Source organism: Mauremys mutica, chromosome 2, assembly GCF_020497125.1.
Source record: "Mauremys mutica isolate MM-2020 ecotype Southern chromosome 2, ASM2049712v1, whole genome shotgun sequence".
Classification (NCBI taxonomy): Eukaryota; Metazoa; Chordata; order Testudines; family Geoemydidae; genus Mauremys; species Mauremys mutica.
The window spans coordinates 42839849-42855578 of NC_059073.1; the positions used below are offsets into that span (position 1 = coordinate 42839849).

The 15730-nt window shown below is 44.9% G+C and overlaps 1 protein-coding gene across 9 annotated transcripts in view; it reads right to left on the reverse strand.

Annotated features, from left to right (window-relative positions):
• Positions 1 to 531: 531 nt before the first annotated feature.
• MATN2 (matrilin 2) overlaps positions 532 to 15730 on the reverse strand; it is a 110669-nt gene continuing 95470 nt past the window's right edge. For 8 of the 9 annotated variants that reach the window (XM_045003741.1, XM_045003738.1, XM_045003737.1 and 5 more), the window contains 5 exons: positions 10258 to 10410; positions 6664 to 6735; positions 5944 to 6057; positions 5487 to 5582; positions 532 to 3451 (listed from right to left, as the gene is read on the reverse strand). In XM_045003741.1, coding sequence (XP_044859676.1) covers positions 3399 to 3451; positions 5487 to 5582; positions 5944 to 6057; positions 6664 to 6735; positions 10258 to 10410 — 488 coding nt within the window. In that variant the 3' untranslated portion in view covers positions 532 to 3398. Of the gene's footprint in view, positions 3452 to 5486; positions 5583 to 5943; positions 6058 to 6662; positions 6736 to 7850; positions 8020 to 10257; positions 10411 to 15730 lie in introns of those variants that run through there. The other variant, XR_006576691.1, reaches the window with a different exon arrangement.

Below are 15730 nucleotides of genomic sequence, written 5' to 3' on the forward strand. Positions count from 1 at the left end.
CCAATTATCAGACCTTATCTAATGGGCTATAGAAGAAACTCCTTCATCTGGCCTTATTTACTGCACCTGGTACCCAATTAAGAGTTTTCTTTGCTTTAGCCCAAACCTTAAATGAGGTAACACTGGTATTTTGAAGGGTCACTACACATTTGACACAACTCTTATGATTTCACTCTTTTTGGTTTCATGTTTTGGGTCTATTCATGCCTAATATTTAAAGTGACTAGGCTGAGTGCCCAACTTGAGACATCATAAAGGGACTTGTAGTTTTTTTTTAGAAAGTACTATGCATCCCACCCGCAGATCTTTTTTTTTTTTTTTTTTAGAGATTTATTCAGCTCACTGGTTATGCTTGAACATTTTGGTCTCTGCTTCTGGACAGGGACCATTTTTCCCTTTGTACTGTGCCTACAATGAAGCCCTGATCACTGGTGCTATTTTAATACAAATGAGTATTTAGAAGTGAGAGGTTAGCTCTGTGCAAGCATCTAAAAGAAAATACACAAAAATACAATTTCTCTCATAGGTGGTTCCAACATTTTAACAATGTATCTTTTAATAGAGCCATACAAAATACACATACACAGAATTGTAGTAAAGTATATTTTGATGTATGCTGAATCACTCATTAATATTAAATCTATTCTGAACGGTAAGTCTCTTCAAGTGACATCCATTACACATCACAATAAAGCCTGAAGGAAGTTACTTAACTAAATCCTCTGATATTGGAAGAATTAACCCCATTGATCTTTGAATCTTAGGATCGTCTCTTGTTAAGAGGAGGCTTATTTTAAAAATGATTTTATGAAATGTAGAATTTGCCTGTTTAAATTGGCATTATTTAAATTGAACAGTTTTTATTGGCTACCACTTAGTTTGTATGCTAGACAGCAGTTAATCAATTACCTATATGTAAACATTCTGAGATTTAAAGTTCTAGGGGTGGGGACTTGTGTGTTCCAGGATCCAGCCGCCACCATATTTGTTCAGTTATAGGCATATTTGTATTTTGGGCATCTATAAACAACTCCCATGAGCAGATACTAATGCTGATATCAAACAAAACAAACTCTTGATGTATGCTAGGAAACACATAAGATGAAACTTCACTCTGTTCCCGGTTCTAGAAAGGGGTGTGTGAGAGCTAAATGTCAGTCTTGAAACCTCTTACTTAACTAAAGCTTTAATGGAAGCTATATGTTACTTTTTTATGACTAGTCTGAACTAATGGATCTTTTGCACACACAAAATTGGATGCAATCCTAACAGCACGATTTCAGAATGCCATCACTTACTGCTTCAGTTGTTTCAGAGACTACTGTTGTAAAACAATCATGTTTTTCTTTGCCACTTAGGCATGTTGCAAGGGGAGACTTGTATTAAGAATTTGAGTCAAAACAGTAAATACTTGTGAAAATTAAATCTATTCATTCTCAAAAATGAATTGTACTTAAGTAGATATAAATAACAGGACATTACAAGGTATGTTTACAAAGCAGTATAAGCTAAAGCTGTATGCATTCATGCAAGAGTTATGCAATTGTCATGTAGGAAAAAAAATTGTCTTCAAGTATCTTTTTGGTACCTTCAGCTGCTGTAAGTGTTGTAAACACATGCAAAATTTGGAGATACCAGGAACTGAAAACCATTACTCTTGAGTCTGCAGGGAGGGATGTCACTTAACCCCACACACTTACTACTGTAATGTTTGCATCCTCACAATGGCTGAACTGCTCTTTAACAAGAATGTGCAAAAAAGGCTACTGCTTTTTTGGAAAGAAAAGCTAGGAAATGACTTTTGACAAGCTGCAATCAAAAGGGAACATGTATACTTTGAGCAGGGGATTGGACTAGATGATCTCCTAAGGTCTCTTCCAACACTAATATTCTATACTGCTTGTCTGTACTTGAAATTGTTACATTCAGAGCAAGAAAAAAGCAATATAAAACACTCTCCAAGTAGAGAGGATGGCAGCAACAAACTAAAGGATTTTGAGAGGGAGAGAAAACACCCTTCAGGTTTCTTGGGAATAGAGATGGTTTTCATCTGTAAAAGTGTCCATATTCCCTGAGAGAACATCTGCTGTTACAGTTGTGGCCTAAGACATGTAAGTAGATTTACTCATGACAAAAAGGCACCCACAGGTGCTAGATTTTTTCAGAGACTAGAAGAGTGAAATTGCAGTTCAGGAAAGCTTTTGCCCAGCACTGCTAAATTGAAATCTGAGGTTTTGTTGTGGTAAGAAACAAATTCAGTGTCACTTTGAAACTAATCACTTTTTTTTTGACCACCACATTGAATAATTAAGTAATTTGCTCAGCTCTGTGAGTTATCCAACAAGAGTAGGATTGTCCGGCCTGAGAGACTCTGCTTCAGAGAAAACTATCTTCTATATGGCTCTCCAATTGGAATATTTGAATGTAAATTCACCTGAGGACCATTCTCCCTGAAACATTTAGTGCCCCATATTCTGCCCTTTGTCTGGAGGAAACATGCATGTCTCCCACTGTAGGCTAGATAGAACACACAAGAAAAGACCCTTGACCTGAAGAGTTTACAATGTGATAGAGTATAATATAGACTGGGACCAAATGTGAATTCTGCCCAATGACTAGAGTGCTAGGTGAGAGGAGATTGTGTGTGTGTGCCATCTGCCTTCTACATCCAGAAAACTGTTACTTGAAGCTGCTCAAACACCTGGAATACTGCAAGAAAACGCTGTAGTTGGAGTTAGTGTATACATTTGTGATGCAAGTAAAAACCTATTAAGCTAGTCTACACCTTCCCTCATAGCTAGTTTTCTATAGACAATGTTTTATGCTAGGCAAAGGAGGGTATATATGAAACAATTGTTTCATAGTCGCATTTATGCAGCACACTTAATATTTTTAGTATGATGGAGGGGGTGAGAGATGGAACACAACTAATGAAGCAAAAATGATTTACAGAGTATATTAAAGTCATAGATTCCCAGGCCAGAAGAGGGCCATTGTGATCTCTAGACTGACCTGTATAACAGGCCATCGAACTTCCCCAAAATAACACACCAGTAAGTCTAAAAATACCCAAACACAGCATGGAGGGTTCAAATTAAAAATAAAAGCATTTTATTAGATTGCATAGCTTATAAATTCAAGTGTTAAATTCTACTTAGAAATTTTGCTAGTTACTATAAAATTTTTAAAGTTCCTTTCTTGTCTTACTGCAATCAATGCAAGAGAAAAATATTATGCTGTACCTCAGTATGTAAATATTGGGTCCAAAAATGTCCTTTTCCATCAAACACAAAAAGATTTGTGCTACATAGCTTTGTACTGCTTTAAGAAAATAGCTTTGTTGCAACTTGTATGTATAAATATACAGTACAGTGTATACTTCTGTTAAGAACTCTTCATCAGTATCTTAGTCTGTTTTCCAGGGCTTCCATTCTCTTAGTTATTTCTTCCAGTATCAATAAGTTAAGGAAAAAGCTATCTGGAATACATAGTATTATACAAAAACTTGCCAGAAACTCCTTCAAATATTAATTTGATTCTTAGCATACTGAAGGGAAGGTGAAATCATTTTTAAAATGACACTAATTCAACAAACATGTCATGGCAGCCTCAAACTGTAAATGCCTGTATTTGTAACAAGCTAAATATTATAGTCTGTTGTATCCAGCACAACGCTGCATAGTTTTCTACTCAGCATTCTGGCATGTAATTGCTACATTTTTCTTTCATTATCCTTCAAGTGCCCCCTCCTCCACACCCCCAACTTATTATGGAGGGAAGAGAGAATATAACCAGCAGATGCTGCTGGTTCTGGGGGTTTGTAGTCTGTTACTGACATGCTGTCGCTCTCCTTCTCCACTCCCCTCAAGTCACTGTATTTCACAGCTCAACCCTATTTCCTCCTTTTCAATGCAGGGCTGGCAAAGGAACAAAGGGAGCTGTATGTAGCCCAATATGGAATGTTACAACTGGGTTTCTTTATCACCCCTAAAAGTTTTGTTGTTTTACATTTAAAAGTGCTGTCCACTAGCATTACCAAAAGTACCCATAGACAGGAGTTTCGGGTCACTGCTTATATCTGCTTAGCACAATGATAGGAGAAAATGGGCTGCTATTGGCATTTTAAAGTGAAGTGAAACTTTGTTCCTTGCTAGTGCAATCTTTAAAAATGTTTCAGCTACTTACCACTATGAAGCATTATTTATATATAAACATATTATTTAGATTAGATTACTATAGAAGACACATGAAGTCCCTAACCCACAAATAGATCTGGTACAATACAGGAAAACATGTAATTATGAGTACTGTAGTATTTGAGCACCTCATGATCTTTAATGTGTGTATCCTCAAAACATATGAAATGCTATATCCACATTTTACAGGTGGGGAACGGAGAGGCTAAGGGCTGGATCCACAAAGGAGACTTTGGGCTCAGTGTTTTGTGGACTCCCCATTGTTGGAGGTTTTAGGAATATATTGCACAAACACCTGCCAGGACTGGCCACTGGACTTGACTTGAGGACCTCTCAAGGTCCCTTCCAGCCCTCCATTTCCCATTCTTTGCAACACCTAACTTTTAGGTTCTCTGCTGCCTACTGGAATCCACAGGGGGGGAATTGTGTGCATAAAAACGGGATCCACAAAAGCCAGCAAGCTGAGCTGGGAGCTGGTCAAGCTAGTGAGCAGAAAATTTGTAGAATGAGTGCAGCCTAAGCAAGCTTGCCCTTGAAAGGGAGTTAGGCACCTAACTCCAGGCTGCAGGGGGGTGGCTGTTGCTGATTGGGATTCATAGCCATGAACCTTTCCCAGAGTTAGATGCCTAACCCAGGTCAGCTTTTTCCTGCAAAAAAGAGGAGACTCAAAAAATGAAAATTGAAGCCAGAAGTGGTGTGTGTGTGTAAAATCAGTCATCAGCACTGTTCTCTGTATAATACCCTGACATTTTCATTTGGAAATTAGATTAAGTGACTCGTTGCATGTGGCTATTTCCTGAGCACAGCAGGAGACTTCTCTTTGGTATTCTGATACAAGAGTTTCCTTTTGCCAATAAACACTACTCAAAAATAGTATGATGGAGGATTAAAATTTCAGCCGAAGTGATAGCCAAATCCAGAGAATAGGATTATGGTCTCAAAATCAGTATCCATTTTCTTTGCCGCCCTAAACACGCTACTCACCTGATCTAAGATGTAGACTTGTCTTCCTATTCAGTGGCTATGAAACATTTAAGATGCATGTTTATGAATAAAAACTTTGGTCCGTTCATTGAAGGAGCTGTGGATTTGAAGTCATTGTAAGAGCTGTGTAAACAGTAGTAGAATTGTTTCAGTTAATAAATTGCTTTTGGGCCCAAGGAGACATGAGACTTTGAGTTTTAAGTGTATGGCCCTAATTAGCATTTATTGTAACTGTCCTCCCCCCCCCCCTTATAAATAACTTCCTTTCTACCTGTGATCCAGGAAACAATTATTCAGAAAGGATATATCGCTGAGTTAGTTTTTTTACTTCAGCATTGGCATGGTTCTGGAATGTTATGAGATTTTCACAGTTGCACTGCTCCTTATCTTTTGAAGGGTTTGCTGGAAAAGCAGACAGAAGGCATTCAGAGAAACAGTGACATATAATCTAAATATACTGAATCTGCAAGAGAATGTAGCCACTAAATGCAGAGTATGTTCAATATTTTCCTGGCATTGAAACATAGTATAATCACTATCAAAAGATGCACATATCAAATCCCAGTTAAATACTTAGCTGTAATAATCACAGAGGAGGAGGCACTTAGAGAGGGTACTATGAAGAAACAGGTAGGCAAGGAACGCCACTCTGTGGCAGGCAATGTTTATGAATTTCCAGTCTTGACATGTCTTTCTAACTTGTGTAATCAAAGGAGAAGGCTGGAATCGCCTAAAGATTACCTGAGCCCTGGTAACTAATTACCTGATCTTGCTGTCGACTGTGAAACACTCTCCTCTTCAAAAAGATACTTGTGATGTACTGCAAAATTGGAACAGGCAAGGAGGTCTGTGACGGCTATGCTGCCTGGTTCAGATCCTGCAGGAAACCCCAAGACAGAACTGTGGTTGTGATTATGCAATACATCTACTGAATTTTGTATGTAACACTTATTCATTTAAGGCCAGATTCTTCCACTCACCCACTGATCAGCACCTTAATCCCAGTGGATTTTAGCAGGGACTTCTAATGGTATAAGGTACTACTCAGAGTTTGCATTTTACACAAAGAATCTGAGCTATTAGATTGTATACTGTAGATAGACTGTTTAAGTGTTGTATTCCAGGCCAGGAGAGGGACTTCAGCTCTGTATTGGTTACTGTTAAGCCTGAGCACTTTAGAGTCTATTAAATAGTAAATGATCATGTAAATAAAAAATGTTTTAAAGTACATCAACGTACAAGGTTGCTGTGGAAGTTACAGCATCCAAATAAACTACTCCGGGTGATAAGGTGGGAGCATGCAGCCATAAGCATGTTGCAACAAAGCTCAGAAGACCAAAAAGGGTTTGTGGGGGATTTTGGTTTTTTGGTATGGGTATCCCTCTGGGTGAATGATGAACTTTCTATAGTGGATGCCATGAGAGGAATGCTGAGTTGGGAGCCAGCTGAGGTGAAAATAGGACACAGATTTAAAGCATCTAACCTGAAGAATGAGGACCAGTCTTGTGAGGCCTCCCTGTCAGGGGATCCTGATGGGGATCTGACTCTTCCAAAGCTGGCAGAAACAATTTCCAAAAGAGAAAGATATTAATAGAAAAAATGATTTTATTATTTTGCACAGAACAGTAACTTCCAATGACAGGAAAATGGTATTTCTTTCCTGATGATTTTCTGTTAGCAGCTTCCCTCCTCATTCATAACAAGTTGGCAATGGCACTCCTGTGTGGAATTCAGAGGGGGCTCAGCATTATTGCTGGAGGCTCCAGGAGTAAGCCCTGCCCTTCATCTTAGGCCATCAAAAGAGTTCTTCTAAAGCTAGAAACACTTCAGCAACTGACTACTAATAACTTAAAATTATATCAACTAACCTTAAGTCAGTTACAGAAAAAAAATCAGGTCAACCCCCCCCACCCACCCCCCCATGGCAGAGTCCAAACTTTGGGCTGTGCGCGTGTGGCCCTGGCTTGCCAGTTTGACTCAAAGCACCATGGCCTGGCAGAGTGAGCAATGGTTGCTTGCTGCAGCAGGGCATAACTTGACCTCTGAGGCTCCTTAAAGGCTGCCTATAGCACCTCTTAGACTTGTCTTGATGCTTGAAAGGCTTCTCTGCTACTGGGCAGGGGGTACAGGGAGCCAGCTAGAGAGATGCTGCATTGGAGGAACGAGGGTGTTAGATCCAGTGATTCCTCAACTGAGGGGAGGGTGAGAGGAGCTTGCTGGAACAGTCGTTTCTGCATAACAAATACAAATTAAACATAAATAAAACAAAGTGGTTGTGAGAAACTGAGCTGCCAATTTGTTCCATCACTTGGGGCGGAATTTCTGGTGGCCCACGTTAAAGCGTGGTGCAGTCCTGGAGCCTCCCAGTTCCGCAGGTGAGAGGCATTACCCATTTGTGATGAATGAAGAGAAGCTGTGCAGCAGAAAACCAGGAGGCAGACGGACACATCAGAGTTTCTAGTTTGGAAACTGCCTCAAAGGGGCAAGATTTATTTGTTTTTGGTTTAGCAAATAACACATTTCTGAAAGGTACATGAAATGTATGGCAAACAGCACTGCAGCTATCTAAGGATGTTTGATAGGGAGAGAGATTTATTAGAAGAGTTGCCCAAGAATTTTGGACTTGGAATCTCCCTATGCTTTTGAAATTGTCATCATCTGTTTGCCTACCTAGTATGCAGGTGGATGAACAGAACTGCTTTTCTACAATCTCAGTATTTTGCATGTCAAAGGGAGCTAGCAATAAGATCCTTAGGGTTGAGGCAGAGGCAGAGGATACACAGTCTGGCTGGAGGGTCCTCAGTCATATTCTTTCTCCTGACTCCTCTCAAAGCCCTGCCTAAAAGGAGGAATGTGTTACTTCCTACCAGGCAATCCTGCACAGCAAAGAGCCTTCTAGGGTTCCTGGGCTTCATTCTCCTGTTACAGGAAGTGACTTCAGACATCTATATGAACGAGCAAGTAATACTGAGTGCCAGTTGTGTGCGAGTGGGTGCAGGGGCATCATTAGCTCCCTGGTGAACAGGGGTCCATTCAGAGGTGAAAGTAACTGAAAGGACTTACCGGTATGCCGGAGTCCTGAGTGGGGGCGTGACCTCAACCGGAAGAGGCGTGTAAAGGCCCTGGGGCTCCGGCTGTGGCTGGGAGCCCCAGGGCCTTTAAATCACCCTGGAGCTCCCAGCTGCAGAGGCGGCTGGGAGCCCCAGGGCTCAGGGGCGAAATAAAGGACCCCGGGCTCCGGCCGCTGTGGAGCTCCGGGCCCATTAAAGCACTGCCCAAGCCCCACTGCCAGAGCTCCCGTGGTGATTCAAAGGGTCCGGGGCGCCCCAGAGTGGCAGGAGCCCCAGGCCTTTTAAATCCCCACCTGAGCCTGGCTGCTGGGCTCTGGCGGTGATTTAAAGGGCCAGAAGCTCCAGCCACTGTGGGGAGCCCCGGGCCCTTTAAAGCGCCACTCGAGCCCTGCTGCTGGAGCTCTGGCATCAGCACTTTAAAGGGGGGAGGGATAGTTCAGTGGTTTGAGCATTGGCCTGTTAAACCCAGGGTTGTGAGTTCAATCCTTGAGGGGGCCACTTAGGGATCTGGGGCAAAAATCAGTACTTGGTCCTGCTAGTGAAGGCAGGGGGCTGGACTCAATGACCTTTCAAGGTCCCTTCCAGTTCTAGGAGATAGGTACATCTCCAATTATTATTATTTTATTTAAGGGCCCAGGGCTCCCCGCAGCAGCTGGAGCCCTGGGCCCTTTAAATCACCGCCCAGGAAGCCAGTCTGGCACAGCGTACCAGCTCTTTCCGGTACGCTGGACCGGACCGGACCGGCTTACTTTCACTTCTGGGTCCATTCCAGCTCAGAATCCTCCTATCCCTTGAACAGATGCTATGGGAAGAAGGTCTAGAGTGTGGCTGCTAGTGACACAGTGGGGGCAGGGCAGGGGAATGATTTTGGAAAGTCGGGTTCTGCGCACATGGATCAAAGGACTGGTTTGAAGCACAAACTGGTTGTTTTTCAGTTTACTTACTGGGTACATTGGATTATTTTGTTGCTGTTGTGAACACCGCGCAATAGCCCGTAAGAAGAAGTCCTTAAGCCTTTTTTTTTTTTGCTGCTGAGCCCTACCACTGATTTACATGAGGCAACATCGGCAACATTCCCCTACACTGGAGGTTCTCAAACTGTGGTCCGCGGATGACCAGTGGTCTGTGAGCTCCATTCAGGTGGTCCGCAGATAGTTCCCTCTAAGGTATGTGCCTGGGCAGCCGCACATGATACAATGAAGAGCCACCCACCTAATTAGTGGAATGGCTCCACTAATTAGGTGCCTGGACCCTGGAGAAGACACACATGTAAGGTGAGGTGGTAGCCTTGGGGGGGAGTAGGACGTGGGGGAGGGTGAGAAGAGGGGGTGGGGGGAATTTGGGACGTGCAGGGCTGCAGCGGCCAGACAAAGGTGACTTTCCCCAGCTCCAGAGCTGCGGCTACTGGGGAGAGACCACCCTCCTTCCCAGCACCAGCTTGGGGGCTGCCGCGACAAGGGAGAGAGCACATCCATTGCATTAGAAAGGTAAGACTACTGATATTAAAATATGAGTTTTGTTCTTCTATTTATAGAACAAATTATTCTATTTGTAGAATGTGAATTATTAAGTTTTTTTTATATAGCGCTTTTATCCGAAGTGCTTTACAATAGCTAGCTAACGGTACAAACAACATTTGGAAAGATCATTAAGTGGTCCGCTGAGACCCTCTGCAATTTTCAATTGGTCCGCAAAAAAAGTTTGAGAACCACTGGCCTACACAATTTTAAACATGACTCATATAGACAATAAGTGCAGTTGTTCTCTCCCAAGAAATCATTTGGATTCTGCCCCACCACAACCAATATTCCTAAAGGAATAGCTCATGTTTAGTCTGGGTGGGGTTCACTGATCTAACTGCAGCCTGGAGGAAGGGGGGGGGACATTACCAATCCTCCTGGGATTTAAGTGTATATTTGATGCATCATTTATTAAAAACAGAAGAGAAGCAAAATATAAATGGCTGTTCCTTTTTCTTATATCTCAACGGAAGAGGCATGTGGTACCTTCACAGATTCGTTTTTTTAGTTTTTCACTTATCTCCCCCATGGTACTGAAGTCTTCAGCATAGAAGAGGTGTTTGTCTGGTGGCTCAGAAGCAATTTCCAGTAATTCTTCCTCAATTGCTTTTCCTATTCCAACAGCATAGATAGTTATACCTGGGTGCAAGAGAAATTGCACATTATTACTACATGTTTTTAAATCCAGAGTTTAAGTGAAAGGAAGATGTATTTTTGATTACTTATAGCACCATAGATGTGCATGCCATATAACTCCAAAGATTGTGTTGGATGAATAATCCTAGTTACACTGAGTTATATAACGTCTGAAATGCTGTAGAAACTCACTGCTTTACTGTTGGTTTTATTAACAAACAATTCTTCAGCTAAAGAAGCCCTGGACATATGGTTACCACTGAAGATAAATGAATCCCAAAAGAGCACTGTGGCTGCAACATACTGGGGGAGAGAGAGCACCTCTGATCAATTTAGCAGTGGCACTGAGAGACTCTGGAGGGACACAGAGCTCATCAGTCCCTTTTTTGCTGAAATGATAGATAGACTTGATGTAGTAGCAAGGCAGGCAGGGGACAGAATCCTGAAAGAGATCAGTAGTTTGCTGAGAAATAGACTTAAATACATTGTCTTCTCTGATAGAGTCAGCTAGGCAGATTAATCTGGAGCCTTGGAACCTAAGAGTTCTTGATCTTCTAAGAGAAATACAGAATTGATGTTGGGAGAAGGGACCATTTATGGGGCTGGAGGAAAGAGATTAATGAGTCCTGGGGCAGGGATCCTGGGTGTAAGAGTCTCTCCTGCATTGGGTGTTTGGTTTCTTGTCGAGGGAGGGGGCAGGACTGGGAGTAGGAGATCAGTTGTTTAAGGGGATTCATGCCATAGTTAGTCTTAATACATCCTGGTAGCTGGGCTGGGGGCAATGGCTCACATTCCCCTCAGACAGATTTTAAACATACACCACACAAAGCAGAGCACACTTCATATTCCTGTTTTCCAACAACTGGCAATGATTCTTTGCTTCTGGTTTACACATGATCTGAATATTCATTTCTAGTTACATCACTTCTGCCATTAGAAAATGTACTCACCTTGTACTGACCGCTTTGGAATTTAAAAAATATTAGAAGTTGGTCCTTGTCCTGTCTACAAAAGGTCATTGTGAAATGAGTGCAGAAGATCTGTCTGGGATCCCAGTCATTTTTTAAAAAAACCCACAAGGATTATCCTTTTAAGGACTGAAGCAATTTTTAAGAGAGCTTCAGATGCCAATACAAAAACTGAATTTTCAGCTCCTTGGTTTCAGATAAAAAGTAGTGTGTGGGGTTAATGTATCTGCTTTCCTTTGCTGTTCAGTGATAACATCTATATGCTCACTATGAATAACCACTTTCAACCCTCCACTGGCAATGCAGGAGACTAGATGTGATGACATAGTAAATACACCTCTTTCATTTCCAGGGCCTACATTTTTATTAAGCAGAGTCCTGCATTCTATCAAGACCCTGGATGACATTGTGCTAGCCAGGAAAGTAAAACATCCACCACATTACAGAGGTTGATTCAGTTTAATGAATGGACTGTTCATGCTGAGGTCTGCTGCTTTTTAAAGACGTGGAGTTAACAGTGATAAAACATTCAGTGCCAAATTTCTGCTCAGCAAAACGACATGGCCCCCAGTGGGATTACACAGGGGATGTATTTGGCTCCTGGTGTCTCAGTGAAAGCAATCCACTGCTGAGGTTTCTCACTGAAAGTAAGTGGGGCTGGCTCGTACTTCTCTCCACATCTTTTACTTGTCAAGGCCTGTAACTCTTCCATACACTGTCCCAAATCCTACCTACTCACTCCTGGGCATGAAACCATAAGTTATTGGTTTAATGTTCAAAGCTTCAGAAAGGGCGTGGTGTTGACATTTCTCTGTGAATACAAGTTTGTTAGCTCTGTTGCCTCCTATTCTGTATTTTTCCACACTGTTTCTCCATCTCCTTGTACCATCACTTCTCCCCTTTTCTCCTTAGCAGAGTCATATCAGGACACACTCCCACTGGTTGCACAAATGGGTGCCCCTGCCTGCATTCAGGTGTGCAACAAGCTATCATTGTGTCGATATGTCAGAAAACAAGGTCTGAAGCCTTTCTAAGGTCCTGGCAGCTTTATTTGTGCCACAGTCCATCAGGCCAGGTTAGTAGTAGGACTCTTGCAAAACATTTCCTGTTTTACAGGCAAGTCCTTTTTTTGTTGAAAATTTTCAGTTTTTAAATCTCTAGCTGTTATTAGATACTGTGTGGGGACAGTGATTTTTGCTGAGGGTGCCTTACAGAATTGATTTCTGCCACCTTGATCATAGGCTAGTTTTATGGACCCCCCCTCCCCCCCTCAAAAAAACCCCAACCCAAGACGGAACAACATATTGTAGACCAAGTTTACTGTTCAAAATCACGTTTCCAATTAAATCTGAACATGAGTTATCATCTTGCTAGGCCCTCCTCTGTAACAAACAACGGGTTTCTTTTTCAGCAAGACCAGTGGGATATGGACAATAAAGCAACTGTCACAGGGTCAGCTCACCACTAGGGCACCTCCTCCTGACTGCTCTGGGGATTAGCTCCTTCCAGGGATAGGCACCAACTTTTCCCATCGCCAGTGGGTGCTCAACTCCCCCCCAGTTCGCCCCCGACTCCACCCCCTGCCCCGCCCCATTCCAACCCCACCCCAACTCCACCCCTCCCTGCCCCTACTGGATCCCTTCTCCAAATCCCCGCCCCGGCCCCACCTCTTTCCCAAGTGCACAGCGTTCCCCCTCCCTCCCAGTGCTTCCCGCCGCAAAACAGCTGTTTTGCTGTGGGAAGCGCTGGGAGCTAGGGGGAAAAGTGGGGACGCGGCGAGCTCAGGGGAGGAGGCGGAGTGGAGGGGAGCTGGGGCAGGGTGGGGAGCTGCCGGTGGGTGCAGAGCACCCAGCGATTTTTCCCCATGGGTGCGCCAGCCCCAGAGCACCCATGGAGTCGACGCCCATGCTTCCAGGTGCTGCACCCACCTCTGGCAGTCTCTCCACCCATCATCCTCTCTCACCATGCGGCCCCTCTCACTGCAGGAGCCGCAGCTTCCTCTCTGTGACTTGGCCCTCTGGCCAGGTCACTATGGTCCTCCCCTTCCAGGGTATCGAAGTCTTTTGGGGCCGACTGTCCCAGGCAGGCCACTCTCTACTGCTGGTCTGTGCCACTTCCCTACTGGCTGGTAGGGGAACCCAGGCCCACCCTCTATTCTAGGTTCCAGCTCAGGGACCCTCTAGTCAGCAGCCAAGGACCTCACTGTCTTTTCCCTGAGCCTTTTCCTCCCTGGTTTGTTTAGTCTGAAGAAGAGAAGACTGAGGGGGAACATGATAACAGTTTTCAAGTAAATAAAAGGTGTTACAAGGAGGAGGGAGAAAAATTGTTCTTAACCTGAGGATAGGACAAGAAGCAATGGGCTTAAATTGCAGCAAGGGAGGTTTAGGTTGGACATTAGGAAAAACTTCCTAACTGTCAGGTTGGTTAAGCACTGGAATAAACTGCATAGGGAGGTTGTGGAATCTCCATAAGTGGAGATTTTGAAGAGCAGGTTAGACAAACACCTGTCAGGGACTGTCTAGATCAGGCCTGCACAACATGCGGCCCGCGGAGCCTCACTGTGCAGCCCGCAGGGGGATTCTAAATCCCCCGCACACGGCGCTCTGCGGGCAGCCCAGAGCCCTTTGAATCCCAGCCGCGGCAGGGAATCAGAGGGCTCTGGGCTGCCCGCAGCCGCGGGGAGCCCAGAGCCCTTTAAATCCCAGCCGCGGCTGGGAATCAGAGGGCTCTGCGCTGCCCGCAGGGGCAGGGAGCCCAGAGCCCTTTAAATCCCAGCCGCGGGCGCGGATGGAATTTAAAGGGCTCAGGGCTCCCCGTGGCTGCCAGCAGCCCAGAGCCCTTTGAATCCCAGCCCCGGAACCCTGCCCCTAACTGCCCCTTGGGACCCCAGCCCCTATCTAAGCCTCCCTTCTCCTTGTCCCCAACTGCCCCCTCCTGAGACCCCACCCAACTTCCCCCCAGGGCCCCACCCCCTACCTGTCCCCTGATAAACCTCTGGGACTCCCATGCCTATCCAATTGCTGCCTGTCCCCTGACTCCCCCTCCGAACCTCTGCCCCATCCAACCCCCCCTGCTCCCTGTCCCTTGACTGCCCCCCGGAACCCCCTACCCCTTCTCCAACCCCCAAACCGCTTACTGTGCCACTCAGACCAGCGTGTCTGGCTCCATGCAGCTCCAGACAGTTGCTGCCATGCTCCCACATGGAGCCCACAGCCCTCTCCCACCCTCAGCACCTGTCTTCCAGATTTGAACACCTCAAAATTCAGGAGTGCTCAAGCTCGGTTTGGGCAGCTTTTACTTCATTTCTCCCAAATCAAATATACTGATCCACTGTAACTTGCTGTAGAAAAAGTAGGATAAAATTGAGCAAGAAATGCTTATTAGGACTGGAATTGCTATTTTCAACAGCCATTGCCTTTTTGTTTGTTTGAAAGGAAGACAGTGATATTGCATTGGCAAATTCCCCATAGAAAGAAAGAGTGGAACAAAAGAATAATAAAGGCACCTCAACTTTTCCTCATTTATGGAGGACAGTCTTATAATATGCATCCAGATATCCTCAAATCACACAAGCTGAAAATTGTTCCACTTTACTGCAGCTCTGTAACCATATGGGAACCAATCCTGTCTGTGTTTTGAGCACATCCAAAATTCCGTCTGAATGACCCGCCCTGGGAGCGAGTTACCAGTGACCCAGGGCTGGGGCGGCAGGAGGTGGGGGGGGGCCACTGGAGGGGGGGAGCCCAGGTCTGGGGCAGCAGCAGGGTGGAGGGAGGGCACTGGTGGGGAGGAAAGGGGGAAGCCCAGCGCTGGGGCGGCAGGGTGTGTGTGTGGGTGAGGGGAGAGCCCAGGACTGGGGCAGCAGGAGGGTACAGGGGGAGCCCAGGGCTGGGAAGGGGGACAGCCAAATTTTTTTTTGCTTGGGGCAGCAAAAAACCTAGCGCCGGCCCTGCCGGGTTCCCCCAGCTGCCGGAGCCCCGGGCCCTTTAATTTGACCCTGAGGGCTCCCAGCCACCTCTTTAGCTGGGAGCCCCTGGTTGATTTAAAATAAAGTATCACCTCCCCACCCCCAACCTTCCTTTTTGGCCCACAGCTGTTTTGGTGGGGCGGCGCTGGGGAAGGAGGATTTGTTTCCACAGGGCTGGGCGGCCCTGGGGCGGGGTGTTTCCTCGGGCTGGGAGGTTTCGGCCCTCAGCTGTTTTCTTTGGAGGAATGTGGCCCTCGCCGCTTTACGAGTTGTGCAGGCCTGGTCTAGATAATACTTAGTCCTGCCATGAGTGCAGGGGACTGGACTAGATGACCTCTCAAGGTCCCTTCCAATCCTATGATTCTGGCTTTCCCCCCATCTCTGGGTT